Genomic DNA, 24,003 nt, shown 5'->3' on the forward strand with positions numbered 1-24,003 from the left:
ACTTCTGACCACCCTGCATTTCACAAGCGAGGAAATAGGAAGTGAGGGCCTAGAAGGGGACATGGGGCTGGCAGCCGTACACTCAGGACTTCAAAGGGCAAGCATTTTTGCCAGTACAGTTCTCCGGTAAGTGAAGATGCTGAAGTTCATTTCTCGTGTGGCTTCTTTTATAGAGTGCTGACCAGCCCTCTAACTCTGGGCATCTGCAGTCTGTCGCGGAGCTTTGCAGCCTGAAAACCCAAACCAACCATTCATCTCACAGGCCTACCACATAAAGCAAGGGTCAGTTAGTTACCAAAATTGATATTTATTATGGGGAGAATTTTTAACAGGAGATGGAAAGCCACCTTTATAAATCTGGCAGCACCCTCAAACTGCACAGATAGAATTAGGAGATTAATAAAGTAGTTGCACTCATCTGTCTTCTGCAAAACACATCGAACTTTTTCCCTTTCCTTTGCTTTCATCCATTTCCACTATGAGCAGGTTTTTTAATTTGCTTCCTCCTTACTCTCATTTAACTCTTTTAAAGGAAGAACCTGAGCAATGTTCCCAGGAAGAAAGTTAGCACCTTTCTCTGCTCAGGGCCTCCCCTAATCAGCAGGTGGAAATTCCCAGATAAGAGCACCTGCCCATTTGGCTGTGGCTCAAGAACTGAGGTTGGGAGGCTTGTGCCTACGGAAGGAAAATAACCAGTTGGATCAGTGGGTGAGAGATGAGATCATAAATAGGGCTGAGACAAAGAAAAGGTCAGCTGCAAGTGGGTCAGGAGATCAGATTGGATGGGTAGGCCCTGGAAGGTTCTGCCAGGAGGCCTGCCACAGAGGATTTCAGTCCCCACCCCACTCCAGGGGCAGGATGACTCAGCATTTCCTATTACTATTATTAAGGCCAACCCCAGAGGCCCTAGCAAGGCTGACTGCTGTTAAAAACCAGACTGTTCTTCTGGTCCCTGGTTCATTCTAGGTCTACATAGTAGAAGGCTATTCCAGAAGGGATGTGTAATTCATCCTGGTATTCAGCCAATAACCTGAACTGGTCAGGCTTTGGGCTGACATCTGCTGCTTTATCTGGTCGCATTGTCACATAATAATAAGTAACCTTTATTTGTGATCATCAGGTGCTGACATTTTTTGAAGACTTTACAGGAACATCCCCTTTAATTCTCAGAAGCAGGCCACAAGGTAGGTATTATTATCTCCATTTGCAGATGAGTAAGCTGAGGCTGAGAGATGTTAATTGCTCGAGGACTGAGAATCTAACTCAAGCCTTTTCACTTAAGAGTCTGTGTTCTTCACCTGTACCCTCTACTGCTTGGCAGAGACTAGAAATGGTTTATCGAGCTGAAACACAAATCAGAAGGTGATCATGGAGAACATGGAGAAGATGAAAAGCAAACAGTGGGGCAGGAATGTGATGAGAAGAACAGAGGGAGGGAAGCATATGCAGCTGGCAGAAAATCAAGGTGAGAAAACCATTGGCCCTTTATGGCCACATAAGGTCCTACCTAGAGGCTAGGTTACCTTGTTAACATGTCTTCAAGATGGACACGTTTTGTTATCTCTGTTTTCCATGTATGCATTCCATGGATTTATTACCTAAATCTGTATTCTTCCAGCTACCAAGGGATTGGTGTGTATTCAGAGTGACTGGAGAGGCATCTGTCATACTGTTGCCCCATCTCATACTCTCCCTGAAATTTCACTCTTAAAGTAATTGGGTGAGGCTGCGGAGGCTGAGCATTGTCTTCAGAAGGTTATTGTTGAAATGTACGTGTTGTCCTCAAAGTTAAACTCCATGAAGGCAAGGATTTTGTCTAGTTGCCTCATATCCCTAGGAATGTAGAAGGTGATATTTATGTATGAAATTAAGAATGTATAAATAAATGAATTCAAGAAATGAACAGTAGGCAGAGAGTCCCTTGAAGCCTTTGTTGATACTCTTGTCTAGCTGATTCATTGACTTTGCAAAGTAGAAAATGAGGAGGAATGGGTCACAGGTAATATGTCGGGGGGAGGTGTGTTTGGGTAGGATTAGGGACAGGAAACTGGAGCTTGGGGCTCTAGAGCAGGAGACCCTGGACAGCTGGTGGGAAGTGTCAACTTCCCAATCCACCTTCCTCCCCACTTCAATATCAAGGTACTCTGTACTGTCCTGTCATCCTTCCTTCAATTTCAGGAGCAGATTTCTGATTTACCAAGGCTTACATCACTAGTTTTAGGCGTTCTCCAGCATTTTTGACCTTTCTTTCCACTGACATCTTCAAACAACACAGGTATTCCTCCTTCAAGAAAAACAAAACAAAAACAAAACCTGGTTTGACTCTCATTCTTTCTAAGTCATCACTCTATTTCTCTTCTTCCATTTACTGTTAAACTTGAAGAAATGATCTGCATTTTTTTTTTTTTTCTCCTTTGCTGTACGCAGGCCTCTCACTGTTGTGGCCTCTCCTGTTGTGGAGCGCAGGCTCTGGACGCGCAGGCTCAGCGGCCATGGCTCCCGGGCCCAGCCGCTCTGCGGCATGTGGGATCTCCCCGGACCAGGGCACGAACCCGTGTCCCCTGCATCGGCAGGCGGACTCTCAACCACTGCGCCACCAGGGAAGCCCTGATCCGCACTTTTTATCTTCATTTTTCCACTACCTAAAACTCTTAATCCCTTGAAACCTGGCTTCTCCTTCTGTTTCTACTACAATACTTTACTAAAATATTCTTTTTCTCTCTCTTTTACAGAAAACAAACAGAACAGAACATTACATCAGAACGCTAGTTGTCCCTGGTATTCCTTTCCTGTTCTTCCTTTTAATGAATAAAACTCTCCCGAGTTTTAGCTGGACATATGGGTGCCCAACTAGAGACTACAATTCTCAGTCTTTTTTTGCAGCTGGACGTGGGTATTTGGCCATAAGCTGGGGGCAAATTCCTGCTTCTCTGAGAGCTAACTGTCCTGTCTTTCCTATTTTGTTCTCACTCTTCCTTGGAAAAGCAGCCTTGGAAATTGGTGGTCAAGTTGTGGGGGTTGGCATGTTGAGGACAGCAGTGCTGCTCCACCAGCCTGGGACAGATCACCTCTGGATCTTTCCATGAGAGAGAAATAAACTATACTGTATCTTAATCATGCTATTTGGGGGTCTTTTTTTGTTAAGCAGCTTAGCCTGTACTCTAATAAACTCCTTTTTCTTATTTAAAAAGTAATATGCATTCACTGTAGGAAATGAATGATAAGTAGAAAGAAGATGACCCCCAAATTCCTGTTGATCCTCCTTTTCTGATTGATTATTCCCCCTAGCCTATGCCTAATTGCCTTCCTTTCTTTCTTCCACCTACAATCTTGGGCATAGCCCAGCACTAAGTTCTCTACTCTCTTGTCTCTCTGTACTCTGTCACAGAGAATGGCGCATGTAGTGATTGATTTAGTCATTAAATTGTTCAATCATTTCCAAAAATGTACTGAGGCCCTACATTCTGCTAAGTGCCAGGGACCTACATTCTGCTAAAAATTAACTAGACATGTCTCCTCCCCCCAAGAAGATCACCAGCTGGAGAGGAGAAGGAAAGGCAGGTTATAAACAAGTCCTTTGAACATAGTGTGCTGAGTACCTGATGGAGCTCTCATGTGAGATTACAGAGGGCACCTGACCAGCTTGTTGGTGTGGAGGGCTGGGTATTGATGAAGGCCTCCAGGAGAAGATGAGCCTGGTAAAGAAAGGTAAAGAAAGAAGGAGGGATGAGGAGAAAGGGAGATGATTCCAAGCTAAGAGGTCAGCAAGGAACCAAAAGCTTGGAAATGAAGACTTTCAAGGTGTTTGCAAGGAACTATAGGCCACAAGGTGCTGATACTGTGAGAAGTTTTGCTGTGGGTGGAGAGATGCAGGTCATGGAGGCTTTGCTTGTCATGCTAAGGAGGCTTGGGCTTTCTTCTGAGGAGGCCTTACTGAAGGGGGTACTCAGCAGAACTGTGAAACTGTAGATCTACCTTTTAGATAGATGTTGTATTCTGGGTGGTTGGGTGAAGGATAGATTTCTGGGAGGTAAACAAATGTGGAAACAGGGTACTGGTTAGGAGGCTATTTGCAGTGGAGTAGGTAAGAGGTGGTGATGGCTAGATCCAAGGTATTGGCAGGAAAAATTAAGAAGGAAATGAATTTGAGAAACATTCAAGAAATAAAATGGGCATGGCTTGGTGACTGAAGAGAAAATAACAGGAAGGATCAAAGATGACTCCCATGTTTCTAGTGTGGGTGCTGGATAGATGGGGGTGACGGCGTTAGTGGCTTTAGCTGTCACCCCTGAGGTAGCTGATTGTGAAGGTAAGGAAGCTTAACCTTCAGGCCTCTTTGCAGGCATGGGCCCGTTCAAGATCTCTGGGACTGGCCCTAGCAATTTTATATTCTTAAGTCTGTATTCGTTTTCTTGAAGAGGGCCCAGACCCTCTTTAAGCTGGTATTAACTTCAGTTGCACAGAACCTGAATCCACCCCTGCCCATCCTCTTTCAATTCATTGTGCTGATTACCACTAGATTAATCCTCCAAAGAAAACCATTGACATCGTGTCATTCTTATCCTCAAAAGCTATTGTCATTGTGTCAATGGCTTTTTGCCAACTTGACACTTTTACCTTGAGGTTGCCTTTTACTGAAATGCTCTCCAAAAAGTGTTTATAGTTTCAGACATCCCTGTCTGCCAAAGGGTCTTTGGCCCTTTAAGACCTATCTACTAGTAGAGCTGCTTTAGTTGCAATTACAGTTGATCTTTGAACAACACGGAGGTTAATCCATGTATAATTTATAGTCAGTTCTCCGTATCCTCAGTTCCTCAGCATCTGCAGATTCAACCAACCACCAACCATGTGGTATTTTCTATTGAAAAATATCCACGTATAAGTGGACCCACGCAGTTAAATGCGGTTGTTCAAGGGCCACCTGTACTCTGTTGAACTTTGTTTACTACCAGTCTTCTTGCTTTATTTTTATACCAGTTGTGGCTTTTCTACCTTAAATATGTGTCTAATCTCTGACTTGGCCTTTCAGTGGTGACTGGTGTCGGGAATGTCTCATACCCACAGAAAGCCTCTGGCATAAGCAAACATCACTATATAGTGTGGCCCTGGTGTACATCCAACATGTAATGACACTTTAAAATTCTGGTTTTTGATAATGTTGAGTCAAAGGCAGTTTGTACTCTAGAATGTTCATTCTGGGCTATAAACCCTTGAATATTAGTTATTCAATAGTTCTGATATCTGGAATATGACATGCAGTCATCTGCAGTCACAGAGCTCTCCTGGACCATCCTCTCATCTGAAAGAAGAGTTGTCTTCAGTGTTCGTTGCATTGCTGCCTGATGAGTGACTTCATAGGATTTTTCTGCTATCTGAATAGCTCCTACACCGGGTACGAAAAACCTAATTCACTTCCTAACCTTTTTCCCCATAATGTCCCTTCTGCTTCAATAGATTCTCACTCAGACACACCAAAATGGGACTCATAATATCGATTTATTATCTTAGCAATCTCGGTAAACAAGGCAGTCTCACCATGTTCTTTTTTCTTCAGGGATAAGGCGGGCCTAGCATCTTCCTAAAAAGAACATACTGTGTGGCCTCATGTTACAAAAATTGCAGCTTGGTTAAAATTTCCACTGACAGTCCTTTGGGGTTTTTTGTAAGGAGATAACTTCTTATGGAGAAATGTTGTTCTATAAGTAAAATAAAGCTATAACATTACTATTAAGAGACAGTGCTGAGCCCTAGAGCACAGTGCTGATGTTTCATACCGGATCTTTCTCACCTCCTCCTTCTCAGCGTCTTTGTACTCCTTCAGTCTCTCCATCTCTCTGTTACATGTTAGCAGATACAAATCAAAGGTGTGGTGAGGCTGACAGCACCTGCAGAGGCCCAAGGTCTTCCCTGGGACAACGGGATTTGGGTCTGCCCACTGTAATTCTGCAAAAGGAGTTATGAACCAAGGAAGGTAAAATTTATGATTCTAAGTGACATAGAACAGATGCAACTTGGGGAAGGAGGAGGATTTGGGAGCCCAATTCTCTTTTGGGAATATACTGTTTTCTATGTTGTAATTCTCTTCTGTTAGCCCGAGCCTTCTGATCTCTGCAGCTTTGAAGGGTTCAGGGATGGGTATGTGTGGGTGGCTGAAGTAAAGCAAAAAAGGAAGCCTGGCAGCAGCCTGGGAAAGTGGTTATGAGATGGGAGAGGTGACCTGCTGAGAGCTGGGCCTCGCTCCCTGCCACTCCTGGGGGATAGACATCAGCTGGTGCAGAGGTGGGAGTGGGCGAACAGCCTTCAAGGATTCTCAGAGGAACCTGGAAGGAGAACCTGGTAAAAGATAAAGTTCCTTTTTGTCACACATGACATGAGCTCTGATCCTTGTTGCCTTTGGAAGACTAGAGAGGTCTTTGACATCTGGCCTGCCCAGGATAAACACTGCTGAGCCCATGTCCAGGAATGGGGCTATTTCCCACCTCCCATCCACACACACACTCACTCCTAGGTGCCTTTCATGCCACTTCTGTCTCTTCCAATGGGGGCTGCCCAAGCAGGAGGAGAAAACTAGAAGGTATTTTACATAAAGGGAGCAAGGAGGATATCAAAGACTCACATCACCTGTTTGCAGCTTGCTACCCCCAGAAGTGGCCCTGGGCACTCATGTAGCCTGCTGTCTGAAATCGAGGATTCTCCCAGCATCCTGTTTCATAGAGGTCAGCATCATGTTTCTCAGCTAATTGATAAAACAACCCCCAAAGGCCAGTGGGAGTGGAAGGGCTATTTCTCAGAGCTCCTTCAGCTCAATGTTTTACATAATTAATCCTTGAGATGGATGGAACTTGTTAGGTTCATTTATTATTTCTTTCCTTTCTCCCTCTTTCTTCTCTCATCTTTCGTCTCCTCTTCCTCCCATCTTCTCTCTGCCCTCCCTTCTTTCCTTCTCACATCGTTGGTCCTAGGAAGTTTTCTGCTCATTATCTTTCAAGCAGTGTTGCTGCTGTTCCTAGGGTCCTGTGTTCCCTGCAGTGGCCAGAAATCTGCTCCCATCATTAAAGGCTTAGAGAGCACAAAGGGAGCCGAGGAAGCTTAAGTCTAGGCTTCAAGGTTACTACTTAGATCTTTTTGCCTAGAAATGATTATATGAAGACATAAAACATTGTTTTAACTCTATGTCCTATTATATGTTTTGCATTAAGAATCTCAATATAGAAACATGTAAAATTCAAATTGTTAACTCAGCCTTGGACTTTTCCCTCCTCTTCGATCAGTAGTACTCCAATATGGTTGATGGAGTCTGCTTTCCTATCTTGGAGGACAAGAATGACATGCATCGATTTGGAATGTTTTAGGTGAGATCACCTAGGAGCCAGGTTACAGATGAAGTGTAATCATTTATCTTTAGACTCCCAGCTTTGATTTACCCGTCCTCATATCTACATAGTCCCATCTTGTACTAATGGGAGGGTAGTATCCAGGGCAGTAGGAAACTCCCTTGTCCTGACCTCCATAATCTGTGTTTCTATGCTATCTGTATTTGTGACAAAAGTCATAGGGGCTACCTCCGCTTGCCTAAATAGGTGGGAGAAGAAAGGTCACAGCTACGAAAGTAGTATTTGAAATAAAGAGACGGGTATTCTGTCTGTTCATTAAGCTCTTTTTGGAATCTCTTTTTACATGGAAATTCCAGTCATCTGTGATCTCAGATTCTTGGAAAGCAAGCACCTCCATGTTCGGTCCCTGATGTAGATGTATTTATTCCTAAATATTTTATCCACCTTGGTGTTCTCCACATCCTTAGTGCTCCATAAATAGTTACTAAACAAATGAGTCTTGCTGCCTTTATCAGTGTTGCATTGGGGGTATGAGCACAATTTAATAGTAGAAGGCACTAGTCATTGGCCAGCCGTGTAGCCATGTCCTCTTATCGCCTCTTCCTGTAATTACAGTTTGGTTTTATGTAGTAACATGGATTCAATAAAATTTTCTCTTTTTTAGTAAGAGTATGTGATAAATACATGGGCATGGATGCTCATAGCATTTTTAATCCTATTTTTTCATATCCATTTGTTTTGACAATCAAAAATCAGTGTGGCTTACTATGTACCGGGCACAGTAACCGTGACTGGTACTTTATATATACATTCTTTGTAATTCTTGCAATAGTGCTGTAAAGAATTACCTTCATTTTTCATTCATTCGTTGGTCCATTCATCAACTGCTAGGTTCGCTGTTAGATGGTAAGGGCACATCAGTCAATGAGACAGACAAAATCTAACATTCACAAGGCTTAGAAGCTGAGGCTTAGAGAAGTGACTTGTAGTTAGGGGGACACACTGAGTGACCAAGCTGGGATTCGAGTCTATCTGATTACAAAACTCATGCTGCCTCCAAAACATAGTGATAGTTAGTTACAAAGACCCCAAGTGCCAGTCCTTCACAACTTCACCCATTTTCAAGCCTTCAGGCCAATCTCATATGTTCAGTGTTATTATCTCCATTTTACAAGTGAGGAAATGGGACTTGGAGAGGCTGAGTAACTTACTCATGATGTTATAGCTGGTAGACAGCAGGGCCATGATCTGGATGCAGGGTGGCCCGGCTCCAGAGCCCATTCTGCTTCCACTTGACCGTGCTGCTGCCCCGTGTAGCAGAGAAGACCATGGTCCACAGGCCCTGCCCTGCTGGAGCTTACAGGACACCAGGCAAGAGAAGTAAAATACAATTACAGTACAAAGCAGAAAGGAATAAGGCCACAAGAAGAATATAAATAAAGTGCTTTGGGGTTGAGGAGGGATTATTTTAGTCTAAGGAGTACTTGAAAACAGAGGACAGGGGAAGTGCTCTATGTGATAAATCTACAGGGTATCATTTTTCAAGCAGGAAATAATCTGTTATTCTGAGTGAAAACATAATAAATAGAAGTTAGAATTATTTCACTTCCTTTTTGTTTTTTGGCTTAGTAAGTATATTCATTATATAAAATTTATTGAGTGGCTGACTGGGTATAAAACTGTAAGAGACATTTCAATTTCAGAGATATTAAATTGCTAAAAATATGCATCTTAAAATCAATTAAATACAGTTTCTTTCTTTTTTTTTTTTTTCTTTAGTAAGAGTGTGTCTTGGTCTATGTTCAAGGTATTTTAAGTAGAGAAAGTAGAAAAGAGTCATAATATATTTTCACTTTCATTGGGGTCCCAGCAGGACTGCTGTGTACAATTGTACAATTTGTGTACTATACAAAAGTACCCAGCTGAGGGGGTGAGAGGGCGCTGAAATCCAGTCTGCATTTCCCATGCCAAACAATGCTCCCCATTGCAAGACTGCCTCCCTCCCAAAAGGAAGGACATCTTGGTGCCTTTTTAAATTTTGTAGGAGTTAGAAAAGATTGTTTATGGGTTTGCAGTGACCCTGGGTCCCACAGCAAGAACAATAGTAATGGTGCTGTAGCAGCCATGGTTGAAGTGTGGTGTTAAATATGACAGTTTTTGTTTTTGTTTTTGTTTTTTTGCTTTATAACAAATTTAATCAGTTATACATATACATATGTTCCCATATCCCCTCCCTTTTGCGTCTCCCTCCCACCCGACAGTTTTTTTATATGTCTACTGTAGACTTTAAAATACGGTAGGAGTTTATTAAATTCTAAATTAAATTTAAGATTAACTCAGTAATTAAGTAATAACTAACAACATTGTAGAATCTGTTAATGAAAAATTTTATTGAATCCATGTTATTACATAAAACCAAACTGTAATGTGGGATAAAATGAAATATTATAACTTTAATTCTCACCTACACAGTATTTTGGCATATAATTTCAGGCATTTCACAGACCATCTAAATCCCATTTTGGACCTCAGATTAGCATACCTATATTATGGTACAGAATGATTCAAAAAAGAATTGACAATATAATGTATTTATGTGTTTGTAGTATTTGTTTATAACAAATATAAACATGTGGTCAAAACCTAATACTTTCCCCATGACTAGACACTTAAAAGGTCACCCACATGATGTATATTTACTGGTTACTGAGTAGTCCATTTTGGAAGTGTTTAATTCTTTTTGAATCACCCTGTGTCATTTAACAGCTTCCTCTGAGAGGGTTTAAATGGCAACTCAGCACTCCGGGTTTTGGGTGCTAGTGTGCCATGAGTACATATTTATTGTGGCTCACTTTGCAGGGTGCCTTTTATAGGTTGGGTTAATGGTGAACAGAATAATGCTTTATCAGATGACAGTAATTTGCCTTTAGATTTCAATGAGTGATGGTGCCATTACCTCCCACTACAACGCTCCCTCAAGGTCAGATCCACAGATCCAGAGTGTCTCTGAAAGGTTCAGAGTTGTCACAGTGACCATGAAATTACGAGCTACTCCAGGGCTCATTCTCATAGAAAGGGAAGTTTTCCTGGACAATGAGTCATTATTAAAGCATGGCTCCCTTATTAGACCAGCCAGTGTGCGACTGTAAAACACGCCTCTGGCAGTGTGGTTATTGTCACTAGCCAGAGGCTGTCTTCCATATCACAGGCTATGTCATGAAACTGTCATGTTAAGTGTTTATTTTCCTGGTCACATGTCACCTTTAAGAAATATTTCATTGGAGAGTTTGCTGAAAAGAGACTGGCTTGGGATTTTTATCATGAGCCAGATGAAATCTGCTGCGGGTGGATGGGGTGGGGGACCACTAACTAGTTTACTAGTTGAAAATGCTCTGTGATCTGACTGCAGCCACATACGTGAGCTGCATCAGCGAGTATAAATTAAAGCTGACCTTAACAGCAATATACTTATCTGGTCAATTCAGAGAATAGCTCTTTATAAAGTTTTAACTGACTCTTATTAATATGAACATTCATACTTGAATGTTTCATTAATATTGAAATGTTTTATTTATTTTACTCTCTATCAATGTTTTTCTTTTTGAAGGTATCAAATAATGGTGACTGATTAAAGTAGACACTTTTTCCTTTGTAAAAAAAAGGGGAATATTTGTTCAAAGAGGACATGTTTTAATCATGAAAGACATTCATGAATGACATCATGAATGCAAGAAATGCAGTATGAGATCACCAGGACACATGCCAAGCATTTTGCTTCACCACCTAGAGCAGCAGGGATGAAAGTGATTGCAGGGGGGGATTTGTGCTGGGGATATTCACTATCAATGATTCAGTGGGTGGCTGTTTTCCTTGCCTTATACATAGAGGATCCATAAATATTTATTGACATTTTATTCATTCAAAAATATCTGGTGAGTGCCTCATCTGTGTCAATCATGGAGATGGGTGGTTGGGATACAAAGATGAATAAGGCAGAGCCTCTGTGTGTTGAGTCTTGAGTCACCAGTGCTTCGCAAAAGAGGCAAAGAGTGATGTGGGAGCATGAAGAAGGGAGGGATCAGTTTTAGCTACAGGGTGGCCATGAAGTCTGGAAATGAAGATACCTTATTTCATCCTGTATTGTAATATAATACCAGCAAACAATTTATGTATTTGCCTGTGTTTTTAGACTTGCTGGTTATCTGTAAGAAGGTCAGGAAAGACTTTAAAGAGAAGATACTTGATTTGGGTCTTGAATACCAAAAGAAGTTCACCAGGTTTGGGGAAAGGGCCTGGAAAGACATTCAATGCGATCGAAGGAAATGTATGTTTGGGGAACTGCAAGTGATCTTGTTTAGCTGGTGTGTAGAAGATGAGGCAGAATAGATGGGGAGGAGCCAGATTTCAGAGGTTTTGCAAACCATGCTAAAGAGTATGGATGTTATACTACAGGCAATCAGGAGCCAATGAAGTGTTATGAGCCAGGCAGTAACATGGTCATTCAATCAAAAAGTATTTATGGAGTAACCACAGCTTTTCAGACCAGTGCTAGGTGCTGAGCTACAAGGATGAATTAGATATAAGAAACTCAAAGCCTACTAAAGAAAACGGTAAACAAGTTAGTGCAATGGAAGTCATAGATTTTCTGAAGTAGTATCGTTATTATTATATTTATTGAGTACTTACTGTGTGCCAGACATACATGCATAGTGCTGAGTGCTAAAACGCATTGTCTTATTTAATTCTCCCAATAACCCTAAAAAACACTATTGATTAGTGCCACTTTATAGAAGAGGAAACTTAAGCACAGAAATTTGATACCTTGCCTCTGGTAAGTGGTGGAGCCAGGTTCAAATCGTAGTGGTCTGACTCCAAAAAATACACTTTTACCAATAAGGACTATGTTGCTTCCCCATGACAGAAATCTGTCTGATTTCTAAGAGCACTAGGGGCCACATTATCCATTCTGCAGAAACAGAGGTAGGGTTTGGAAAGTCTTCGTGGAGATAGTCATGGGATTTGCCTTATGGAAGATCACTCTGTCAGCTTGGAGCTGGGAAAGACCAGAAGTGGGAATGTGAGTTAGGAGGCTAGGTAACAGTTGGTAGTATCAGTGGGAATGAGGGGAGAGGATAGAATCCCGAGATATTTTAGATGTGAAATGGTTTATTATGCTGGATGAGGTTAGGTTTCTGACTTGGATATAAAGGTGGATAGTAGAGCCGTTAACCATGATTCATAATACCAAAGGAGAAACAGGTAGGTGTGGGGTAGGGGTAGAGTAGATATGTACATTTTTAATTTGTTGAATCTGTGGAGTCTGTAGGGCAATAAATATAAGTAAAAGCCAGTGACTGGGTATACAGTTCTGGAGTTTAGGAGAAATATCAAAGCTAGATATTATATTGGGTGTCACTTTGAAGATTTAAAAACGAATATATTAGTTAATTAAAGGTATCTCTCTAAATGTCAAATCATAACTATCGATTCTATCCAAAAAATTGGGTCAAATACAACAAATGGATAATACCACTAGAAAGCAAATAGTGAAGCTGGCAAAATGGACCACCCCATTTTAAAGAAAACATGTAGGCAGGTATTCTAGCTTCCGGGGCTGTGAATAAATGGTATTGTACTGCGCGTAACTTTGGGTGGGCGAACACCAGGGATGGGGAGAAGGTGGATTAAGATATAAGAGGTAGAACTTCAGAGAACAAGAGTAGGGAAAGAACATTACTGAATGTTGCCTTAATCATATGGAAAGCACAAAAGTATAAAAGTTGTTGGTTTACTTCCTATTTTTAGAGTTCATTGATCAGCCTCAGGGGACAAAGGCAAATTTGCATTGATGCATGAATGGAAATAATTTGAGACTAGAAGATATCTCCTATACAAAAAAGACTAGGCTATGGAAATCAAGCCAACAAAAAAATACTCTTCAAAGAAATTACAGTTATGACCTATATATTTAGAATTAAATTAACCCCATTATCATGTGGGTAGAATACATTTTGTTCCCTTGGTCTTTAGAATATAGAGAGGGCATCATTGCTCACCCATCATGGCAGCCCTTGTTTAGAAGGAAAACTACCATTCATGAATCATCAACCTAAGCATAATGAAAGTTAGCCACCTGGGATACCACTGACAGAAAAATTGATTCTTCTCATTGAAAGATGCTTCAGTTACAAAAATTCTGATGCCAATTAACAGCAACAAACGACCCTATTAAGAACCATTAAGGGAAATAAAAACTCTTAATTAGGAATGCCAAAGATGGAGAAAGAAAAGGATACTGGGAAAATAGCCCACAAAACATTCGTGTGTGATAATGGTGGGAGTGGAGGAAAGGAAATTCTCCAAAGAAAGAGTTTTAACGGGGTGTTCTTGGACAGAATTCTGTAGAGGCATCATTAAGTGGCTAGTGGTGCTGTGTTGGTACATTCTAGGTACAAAACAGCAGATGACAGGAATGAGGATTTCAAAGATATTTCCTCTCTTAGAACATATGGGACTTTTAAGGGTTGCAGAGGAATAGTTGGGGGATTTTTTTTTCAAATCACTTTTGAACACATATAAGAATGTTAGAAATTGCCAAATGCTACCATCTTTTTAAGGGGATTGTTAGATATAACAGTATCAGTTGGGATACTTTCAGCCCCAAGTCACAGAAATCTCCAGTTAAAATTGACTTAAATATATAGGGCCTTCACTGTCTCACAAAATGGGTGGTCTAGAGGTGGTAGGTGGTGCCGGTTGGTGAGTGATTGGGTGAGTGATACAAAAATCTCTTATGAGTTCTTTAATCCTTCCCTTTGGCCACTTCTGGTATTTTACCTTTGTTTGTCCTCATGGTCACAAATGACAACATCCAGAGAAAGAGAAAACCATCTTTTCATTTGTATTTCTCTTGGAAAGGAGAAATCCTTCTGTAAAACCCCTCAACTCTTATACTTCATTGGCTAGAATTACATTGCATGTCTAAGACTACACCAACAATTTGTAAGAGGAATCAATCATGGGATCAGTTATGACCCAATTCCTGGGGCCAAGGCCAGGTCCAGCTTTCCCTGAAGCACATGGCCACGCATAGCAGGTTGGAAGTCTGGACAAAACTGGGGTTTTGTGAATGAAGAAGGAGGGTTGGATAGTTTTGGGGTAGGCAACCAGTGGTGTCTGTTACAAATGAACTACAAAAGCCTTTCTTGAATGAAGAAACATTTTTCATTAAATGTTTCTTACTAATAAAATTTTTAGTCTTTAACTCTGTGTTCAAATGGCCAATTTTCTCTTATTTTTAGTAAAATAATAAAAATGATAATTTTAGAACTATTTAATATAACTGTTTTAGTGTGATAAACCTGGTATGGTCAGTTCAGTTTGGCTTAAGTTTTTGGGTTTTTTTTCCGGCCACACTGCACGACATGCCGGATCTTAGTTCCTTGATCAGGGATCCAATCCAAGCCCCCTTCGGGGGAAGCGCAGAGTCTTAGCCACTGGACCACCAGGGAAGTCCTAGTTTGGCTTAAGTTTTCTAAAATATCTTTTCAGAATTCTTTTGGCCGGATTGATTCACATTAATATCACTGATGATGGGTGAAATTTGGCAGTTGTCTCATTCTCCATAATTAGGAAAAATGCTAACATGCCTCCAAAGTGTTGCAGAATCTGTTCCTATTTCCTACTGCCTTTCATTGGAGACTAAAAGATAGGCTTTGCAAGTCCCATTTGCAACTACCTGGGCAGTTTCCTCGGTTTTCCAGAGACACTAGACTCAATAAAACAGGGGGAGCACTAAGAAGAATTATTAGTTACTCTGGCTTGCAAGAAATGGAAATCAACTGGACCTAGCTTAAGCATAAAGAAAGAGTTTGTTTTAAGAGTTCAGGGGTGTCTCCTGGAACCCAAAGGCAGGAATTCAGTTGAGTCTTTGGAAGTTGTGCTGCCTGGAAGTGGAGGATCACTGGGAACCGGGCTGTTCCATCTCTTGTCTCTGCTTCTCACTATAGTCCTATTTCATTCTTTTCTTTCTGCAAATGCTTTCTTGTTTTATCATGTCTGTGGTGGGCAGATGAGAGCCACTTTTTATTCCTTGACATCACTTCTCCTCATGTCTCTCAGTGTCTCTCAGACCCTCAGTGTCTCTCAGTTCTAATTCTGAATTCCCAGGCAAGAGAATCTGATTTACAAATGAGGAAACTGTGGCTTAAATGAAGCATCACCCAACTCAAGGAAGGCTCAAGGTCACCCAACTAGAAAGACTTTTTTTTTTTTTTTTGGCCAAGTTCCCCCACCAGAGATCAAAACTGCGCCCCCTGCAGTGGAAGCAGAATCTTAACCACTGGACCACCAAGGAAGTCCCGATAAGGCATTTTGACTCTAGGTCTGTTTGGATCTAAAATGTGGTGACCTTCCAACAACGTATGTGAACACCAGTGAGATTTTCAGGAGCAATGCTTGATACCTTGTTGACTCAGTCCAGTCTTGTGTTTGTAGGTAAGCCTGATTTGGAAGCTTGGTACAGTTCTTCTTCTCACTGCCTCTATCAACGCCCAGCCAAAAGATCTTCCCTTCCCATCATTAGAAGAGTCATTTCTTTCTTAACACAAGGAGTATCTCATCGTTATAGAGTACCTGACAGGTTCCAAAGACCACACGATGATCTCCTTTTATTTAACAACAGTCCAGTGATGTGGTTGGCTGGAATTATTTACTCCCATTTACAGATAAGGAAATGGAGGTTCACAGGGGCAAGGTGATTTGCTCTAGTAGAGAGGACTAAATTCCCTGGGGAGGTGGACTAGTTGCTTAGGAGTAGATGAAGGATCTTCTTGGTCATGTCCATGGGAGACCCAAGTGTGTGGACAGGGCAGGACAGCCACAAGCCACCTGGTGCTGAGCTTTCTTGCTAGACTGGGGACTTCTTGAGGCCAGATACCTTGTTCTCACTCATCTCTTTGTTCTCAGGTTCTAGCACAGTATTTGGTACATAGCAGACTCTTTTTTTTTTTTTTTTTTTAATGGTACGCGGGCCTCTCACTGTTGTGGCCTCTCCCGTTGCGAAGCACAGGCTCTGGACGCGCAGGCTCAGCGGCCATGGCTCACGGGCCCAGCCGCTCCGCGGCATGTGGGCTCTTCCCGGACTGGGGCACGAACCCGTGTCCCCTGCATCGACAGGCAGACTGTCAACCACTGCGCCACCAGGGAAGCCCCATAGCAGACTCTCGATGAATGTTTGTTGAAGGAATATGAGACTTTCCTAAAAATGATAACTTTTCAATATTGGAATGAACTGCCTTGAAAAGTTGGGTGATTCCTAGCACTGGCAGAGTTTAAGAAAAGATGGATAAATATCTGCTTGCTAATAATAAAGGCTAATATTTATTGAGCATTTGCTATGTGCTGGGCACTGGGTTAAGTGCTCTACATGTATTATTTCATGTATTCCTCACTCCATCCCCTGAAACAGTTTCTATTATTATCCTCATTGAAACCGAGGCATGGAGAGGTGAAGTGACTTGCTTAAGAATTCATTGCAAGTTGTGTGGCCATGATTTGAACCCTAGAAGACTGAGTTAGAGATCTGGATCTTAGTCATGTTGTCCAAATGTTTCTAGATGAGGCAGGAGATTGAAGTAGATTAGCTCTCAAGTATTTTTCAACTTTGAGATTCCCTGATTGTTTGGCCAGGAGATTGGTGCCAACACATACAGAGAAAGCAGGGAAGGAGAACTGGTTGTATAAGGATAGAGGGATCGGTAGAGAACAAGTTGATTTTGATTATGTTTGGTATGAAGTGTCAGAGGATATCCAAATGAAAAAAGTCCAATAGTATCTTTAGCTTGAAAGAAAAGATAATTCATACGTGTGCTGTTGCCATGAAAAGCTCTTTCAACACAGGAAGTCATAACTATTACTGACTGGTTGTGCATATAATGGTAGTTATGGCTCATGTTACTTTTCTAACACAGCCTTATACTGTATTGGGGATAATACCATAGCTTTGTGAGATAAGCAACATTCTCTTTTTAGAAAAAGATAATTGAACTTATCCTTATTGTCTTTTATTTGTCAGAAATTTCATTGGAGAAAGTGTATGCAATTTCAAAACTGAACACCACAAAGAAATATCTCCTAAATAAGAAAAAAGGCAAACAAAATATATTTTAAGGCTTAAGAGTTCTAACTAAATTTGCCTCTGTATCCTTTCTTAAAAGAAACAAACAGCGACCTCAAATTTAGCATGTTGCATTATCACCATTCCTGGCAATAAAACAAAACTTGCAAATGTTAAGAAAGCAATGTAACCAAAAACATAACAAGTGATAATCCATTTTTTAAAAATTATTTGATTAACATTGCTATTTGATAATACAATTCTGCTACAGCCTTAGAAATATCAGAAAAATCTAAATCTGCTAGTCATCAGGCAGTCAACAACACTAGGGGCTGAGAGACACTGAAAAAAAGGAATAAGGCAAGATTTTGCCCAGATGGGCCTGGCCTAGCAGGACTTCATACATAACCCGTGACTCCTGGAAACACGCAGTCATGTTCCCGTGTAGCCAAGGCCAGCCAGGGACAACCTTGAAATCAGATGGCCCTGGGTTTTAATCACAGGCTCACTGTTTACCAACAGTATGACCTTGGGAATGTTGCAAAACTTCTCTGAGCCCATTTCTTCATCCACAAAATGGAATGACTAATCTTTCCTTCATGGGGTGTTGTAAGAAGTACATGAGATGTGTGAAAAGAACCTAGAATGAAATGTTCTTAACACACAAGTACACACGTGTGCACGCACACACACAAGGGTAAGAGGAAACTTTTGGGGATGATGGATATGTTTACAGTATTGATTTGCTGATGGTTTCATGGGTATATACTTGTATCCAAATTCATCAAATTGTATACATTAAACATGTACAGCTTTTTATATTTCAATCATACCTCAATAAAGTGGTTTAAAAAAAATACTCTAGAATAGTAGCAGCGACAGAGCAGGCTTTTAACAATTGTTGTCTCATTCATTCCCCCACCTTAGTTTCTTTGCCTTTAAGAAACTAAGATATAGAGGAAATTCACTCCCTCATTGAATTAAACAGTTAGTGTCTACCAGGGCCACTATGTACAGGTGCACAGGTTGCTCCCTGCTGAAGTGAGGGGGGTGCATTCCGGCCCATTAGCACTCGTCAAGCTGGGTGCCCTGGCTCTCTTTCTAATTTGCAGAAACGTGTTACGTGTGCTTGTAAAGCCCCGGCATCTGATTCAGGGATAATAAATTTGAACTTTGCCCACTTTGTGACTGATGGGACACAGACAAGTAATCAAAGGTTATAATACATATAATTAATGCTATTATAGGGAAGGTACTATAGGCACACAGAAGAGAGACACTTAAATGAGATGGGGTGAGGGATGGGATAATCAGAATCTGTGACTTAAAGCAGAGGCCCCCAGCCTTTTTGGCTTCAGGGACTGGTTTCCTGGAAGACAGTTTTTCCACAGACGGGTGGTGGTGGGGGAATAGTTCAGGCGGTCATGAGAGCGGTGGGAAGCAGCAGATGAAGCTTCGCTCACTGGCGGCTGCTCACCTCCTGCTGTGCGGCCCGGTTCCTAACAGGTGCAGGCCAATATCCGTCCTCAGCCTGGGGGGTTAGGGAACCCTGACTTAAAGGATGAGGGGGGAGATTGTGGACAATGTTTCAGGCAGAGCAGTGACATTCAATCATTTATCCATTTATTCATTCAGTAAACACAAATTGAATAGCTACCAACTTCCAACACTAAACTTGAAGAAAGAGCAGTAAATAAAGCAAACAAAACCTCCTTTCTCATAATCTTAACATTCTGGTAGGACAGAGAGACGATGATAATTGAACTAGAAAAATATTAGGTAGTGAGATGTGCTTTGGGATAATAACACAGGCAGGGTGGTGGTGGGTTGGGCGAGGGTGGAGGGTGGGACAGGCATTGCTAGGGAGATGTCATTTAGGCTGAGATTTAAATGGCAACTGTAGAAAGCTCAGCTGATGATCTTATCAGGTTGGGGGAGGAGCTGTTACAAAAGTCTTAAGGAGGAAGGAACTCTGTATTTTGAGTTGGCAAAGAAGATGCTTGAGGTGTGTTTGAATTGGCATGGGTGAGAAGAGGCTCCTGAGATGAGAAGGAGAGTGGGCAGGTACCAAACCTGTGTGAGCATGGTGACCTCACAGACCTTCGAAGCATCCAGTATGGCAGTAAGGAAGGGCCTTGTTGTTAGGGGATAAGAGGTGAGTTGAGAGAGACAGGCAGGAACCAGATTATGACAAGTCTTAGATGGAGAATCTGGGAGGCATTTATTTCTGCTTAAAGCTATGCAAAGAATCCCAAGGAAGCCATGACTAAAGTCAGTCAAAGAAATCCTTTCATGTTCATGTCTTCAAGGGAGGTTTGAATACCAAGTCTTGTGTTACTTGTTCTTGAACCAAAATCCTCAATATATATACCCCATGAGAGATTAGAACTCTTCTCAAGTCCACAAATTCAGATTAATGTAAGATTTATTTTTGCAACATCTGAATATACTTACCATGATGGTGATACCTGTTAGGTGGAATGTTAAACTGGATTAGGTTGTGTTTATAGGAGGAGGATACATCTTCCTATGAGTAAGAGGTATGAGGGAGCACATAACATCAAGTTGGAAACAAATACGTGATATTTATTAGAGCATTTCAAGGGAGACCTTTGCCTCATAGTACCTGAGGGAGACACTGCTAGCTGCCTGTCTTATAGGCGTGATCTTCATTCTCATCGACAGAACCTCAGATTTGATTATCAAAGAACTTAATTAAAAATACTTGTCTTCTAGACTCCCTTGTGACTAGGAATCGTATTTGACAAAAGTGTAGCCATTGAGATATAAGCAGAAGTCCCTGCAGAGGCAAAGTCTGGCTAGGAGAAAATCCCTTTGTCCTGTTCCTCTTCCCTCCTGGTTATTTGTAGCTATTCTGTGCTTATTTGATGTTGTTTGGAGTCTTCTAATTTCTACAAATATATTGCAAAACTAATACGTTGAGTTAAGGACCACTGTTTTATGACGTCTATGGCTAAATCTTTCTGGTACCTGTACTGATCTGAAACTAAACTATGGACATAAAGACAGTAAGAGGATTTTATCAAAAATATCTTTCAGAGTTCATTATACTAAAAGTAACACTCCATGTATGTAATGTTGCTGCCTTTTCTTGACCGAGCAAAATCTAGTCAACAAATATTTCTTGAACATTCATTTAACATATACTGACCCCCTATAATTACAAAGATAACACTTCTTTACATGCCATGAGGGAAAGAGATGATGCAAACAGGGTTCTTGTTTCGGGGGAGTTGACAGTTTCACGAGATGACGGATGTGTTTACAAACAAATGTAAAGCAAGTATGTATATGATGTGGTAGGTCATAGCTAGGCCTGCCCAGTAAAAACCTCCAAGTGGATGTGAATGGATGTAGATAAAAGGAGCATGCCCCAAATGTAGGCAAAGCACAAGTTTCAAGGCCTGAAACCTGGACATTAAGCCTGGGTGATGTGGCTCACAGAGTAGCAAAATTATTGCCTTACTTGTAGTATGAGTTGTTTCTGGATGACCAAGAGCCTGGGGTTATGAAAGGTATAATTCTATGATCCTCCAGTCTGGGGTCATCTCACTCAGTGTGGGCCAAGGCCACTGGGCTTCAGACATACAGTCATCTGAAGGGATGATATAAGGGCATCAGTGGGAGCTGTGTCCACCAACCGGCATCCTTATCTGGTTTACTTGCAGCTTCAGGATTAAACAAAGTAAAAGCAACGCTGTAATAATGCCCTTTGAATAGCATCCTTGAATAGGCTGTGTGGCCTGTGAGGGTGTAATAAGTGCCATTAGAGCATTACAAAGAGTTTTAAGAGTTGGGAGGAAAAAGAAACAATTTTGGTTGGAGGCTTTAGGAAGGAAGGAAGTTGAATTTGAGCTAGATCTTGAAAGATGGATAAAATTTTCCAAGGTGAACGTGGGAGGAAGGACATTACAGAGCACTGGACAACGTGAATGATAAAATGGAGGCAGGACAACAGAGCTGTGTACTGGAAGCGAGGAGCAGTGCAATGTGGCTGAAGCACAGGGCGTGTACCAGGAAGCAGTGAAAGATGGGCTGAAGAGGGAGTCCAGGCCAGGGGAAGAAGGTTGGCATTGGATATATTGGTAATGGGAACCAAGGAATGTTTTTGAGCAACTACTAAACCATGTGAATTAGTAAAATAGGGGATATACGAATAAATCTGGCAATATTATCATGCATTAAATATGGTGAAATGACTGGCAAGATCCCTTAAAATGCTCAGGCACCAACTGAGGTCATGTGTGATCGGAGAAGAGGACATGAATTTAGGTGTTTTATGGTAAAACTGATTATTTTTAGGGAAACCAGGTATGACTCTGAGTTTTTGAATTTGGACATATGGGAGGCCAGTAGTACTGTGAACACACAAAGGGAAAACAGGAAGAGGGAAACAGTATTAGAGATGCTGGACTGAGGTGCATATGGAACATTCAGGTGGAAATGTGCTACTTGCCACTGAAAAGAAAATAAGAGAAGGACTCAGGAGAGAGGTGGAGTGGGGGATGAGTCACCTACACTGAGGTGAGTCAGTGAGTTTGGTCTGTCATAAGCATAATACATAAACTTAAAAACAGGTCCTAAATACATGACAAATGTAACAAGGAAGACAGAGATCTTAGGCGCACCTTGGAAAATAAAAAACACGGAAAGTATTGGTATTCGTAGCTCATGTTTGTTTTACCAGCTGTTAAATTCCCAAAACCCAATCCTTATCTCAGATTGACCTCCTAACTGGAAGGAAGACTTGACAAAGGACACATTCTTGTATAGAAATCTGAATCGCCAGATCTTTCTAGTCTAGAGCAGGAGAAATACGGGAACTACATGACTAAGTAGATTAAAGCACATCTTTTTCAAAGGGGTGTGGCACATAGCCTTGAACCACAATTTGAGATTTTTCTTGTTTCTTCAGGTAGGATTGTATTGCTATAAACTTTCTTCTTAGAACAGCTTTTGCTGCATCACATAGGTTTTGGGTTGCTGTGTTTTCATTGTCATTTGTTTCTAGGTATTTTTTGATTTCCTCTTTTATTTCTTCAGTGATCTCTTGGTTATTTAGTAGTGTATTGTTTAGCCTCCATGTGTTTGTATTTTTTAGTTTCTTTTTTCCTGTAATTGATATCTAGCCTCATAGCATTGTGGTAGGAAAAGATGCTTGATATGATTTCAATTTTCTTAAATCTACCAAGGCTTGATTTGTGACCCAAGATATCCTGGAGAACGTTCCACGAGCACTTGAGAAAAATGTGTATTCTGTTGTTTTTGGATGGAATGTCCTATAAATATCAATTAAGTCCATCTTGTTTAATGTATCATTTAAAGCTTGTGTTTCCTTATTTATTTTCATTTTGGATGATCTGTCCATTGGTGAAAGTGGGGTGTTAAAGTCCCGTACTATGATTGTGTTACTGTCGATTTCCCCTTTTATGGCTGTTAGCATTTGCCTTATGTATTGAGGTGCTCCTATGTTTTGAACCACAACAATGATAGATATTGATGATCGCTAAACTAATTCAACAACTAAAACCATGGAAACGTACCTAAGGAGGGGTATGGGCTGAGCCTGGGCAGAGCTCACAGGCAAGTAGGGTAAAGGTTAAGGAGAAGAACACGAGCTTCTGGAGACAGACCAGCAATGCGGATTGCGTAGCTCCCAGTTGGAAGCAATCCCAGTTGGAAGCGGGCTGTCGTCATTAGGCATGCTCCTCACTGGCTACCGCCTCCGTCAATTCCAAGGCGGGGCCACGGGAGGCAGGGGAAGGGTCTCGAGAAACGAAGCAAGCGCGTAGAAAAGCCCGTTGGGAGGAGCTGGGAGCCGGCTCCCCAGGGCTGACTACATTTCCCAGAATTCAAGACGGCAACGAAGACCGGCTCCCTGGCTGCCGCTGGAAGACTTGCGGCATGGGATCGGTAGTCAGCATCCTTCGGCCGCCCTAAGCCCGCCTCTGGTGGGGAGGTCTATAGGGATTGGCTAGTGAGAGTTCGAGTCCCGCCCACGTATGGTGACGAAAGGCGGCGGTCTTGCTACTTAAGGCGTCGTGGCCTCACCCGCCCCGCCTTAGCTCCAGCGCTAGAGAGAAACATGTATCGTTTCCGATCACAGCTCTTCACGGGGATTTCTGCTGCCGCCACCGCCCACTCTTACCCGCGCCGCTTCTCGCCTCTGTTGTTAGTCGAAAACTCACCTCTCAGCCGCCCGCCGCACAGACGCACGAGTAAAAAGTGCAGCTCCATCGGCTGATCTTCGCTAAGCTCCGAGTTTAGGCGGCACCGGGCGTCCCACGATGCCGAAGAATAAGAAGCGGAACACTCCCCATCGCGGTGGCAGTGGTGGCGGCGGCTCAGGGGCAGCTGCAGCGACGGCGGCGACAGCAGGTACGAGGGTATCCCCGCCGCCGGCGCCCCAGTTGCCGGCCAGGCTGGCAAGTCTCTTAACCTTGGGTACCGTGGGAGGTGTAGTTCTTTTCCTCTAGACGTTTGCGTCGGCGGGGCACCTGAGGTGGCCGGCGAACTACACTTCCCAGCGTG

The 24,003-nt window shown here is 42.0% G+C and overlaps 2 protein-coding genes across 3 annotated transcripts in view; both read left to right on the forward strand.

Moving 5' to 3' along the window:
• The first annotated feature begins 3,606 nt into the window (after positions 1 to 3,606).
• The window catches only part of IFRD1 (interferon related developmental regulator 1), a 44,918-nt gene continuing 24,521 nt past the window's right edge, over positions 3,607 to 24,003 (forward strand). Inside the window, exon 1 of one of the 2 annotated variants that reach the window (XM_081243426.1) lies at positions 3,607 to 3,708. In XM_081243426.1, coding sequence (XP_081099552.1) covers positions 3,690 to 3,708 — 19 coding nt within the window. In that variant the 5' untranslated portion in view covers positions 3,607 to 3,689. Of the gene's footprint in view, positions 3,709 to 23,616; positions 23,851 to 24,003 lie in introns of those variants that run through there. The other variant, XM_081243425.1, reaches the window with a different exon arrangement.
• LOC308622197 (uncharacterized protein) lies at positions 23,526 to 23,716 on the forward strand (the record flags this gene model as incomplete). The annotated part of the gene is made up of 1 exon (XM_081243429.1): positions 23,526 to 23,716. The coding sequence occupies exon 1, from the start codon at positions 23,558 to 23,560 to the stop codon at positions 23,714 to 23,716; it is 159 nt and encodes a 52-aa protein (XP_081099555.1). The 5' UTR covers positions 23,526 to 23,557.

The sequence above is a fragment of the Mesoplodon bidens genome (genome assembly GCF_964165515.1).
Source record: "Mesoplodon bidens genome assembly, chromosome: 9".
In the NCBI taxonomy this organism is placed as follows: Eukaryota; Metazoa; Chordata; class Mammalia; order Artiodactyla; family Ziphiidae; genus Mesoplodon; species Mesoplodon bidens.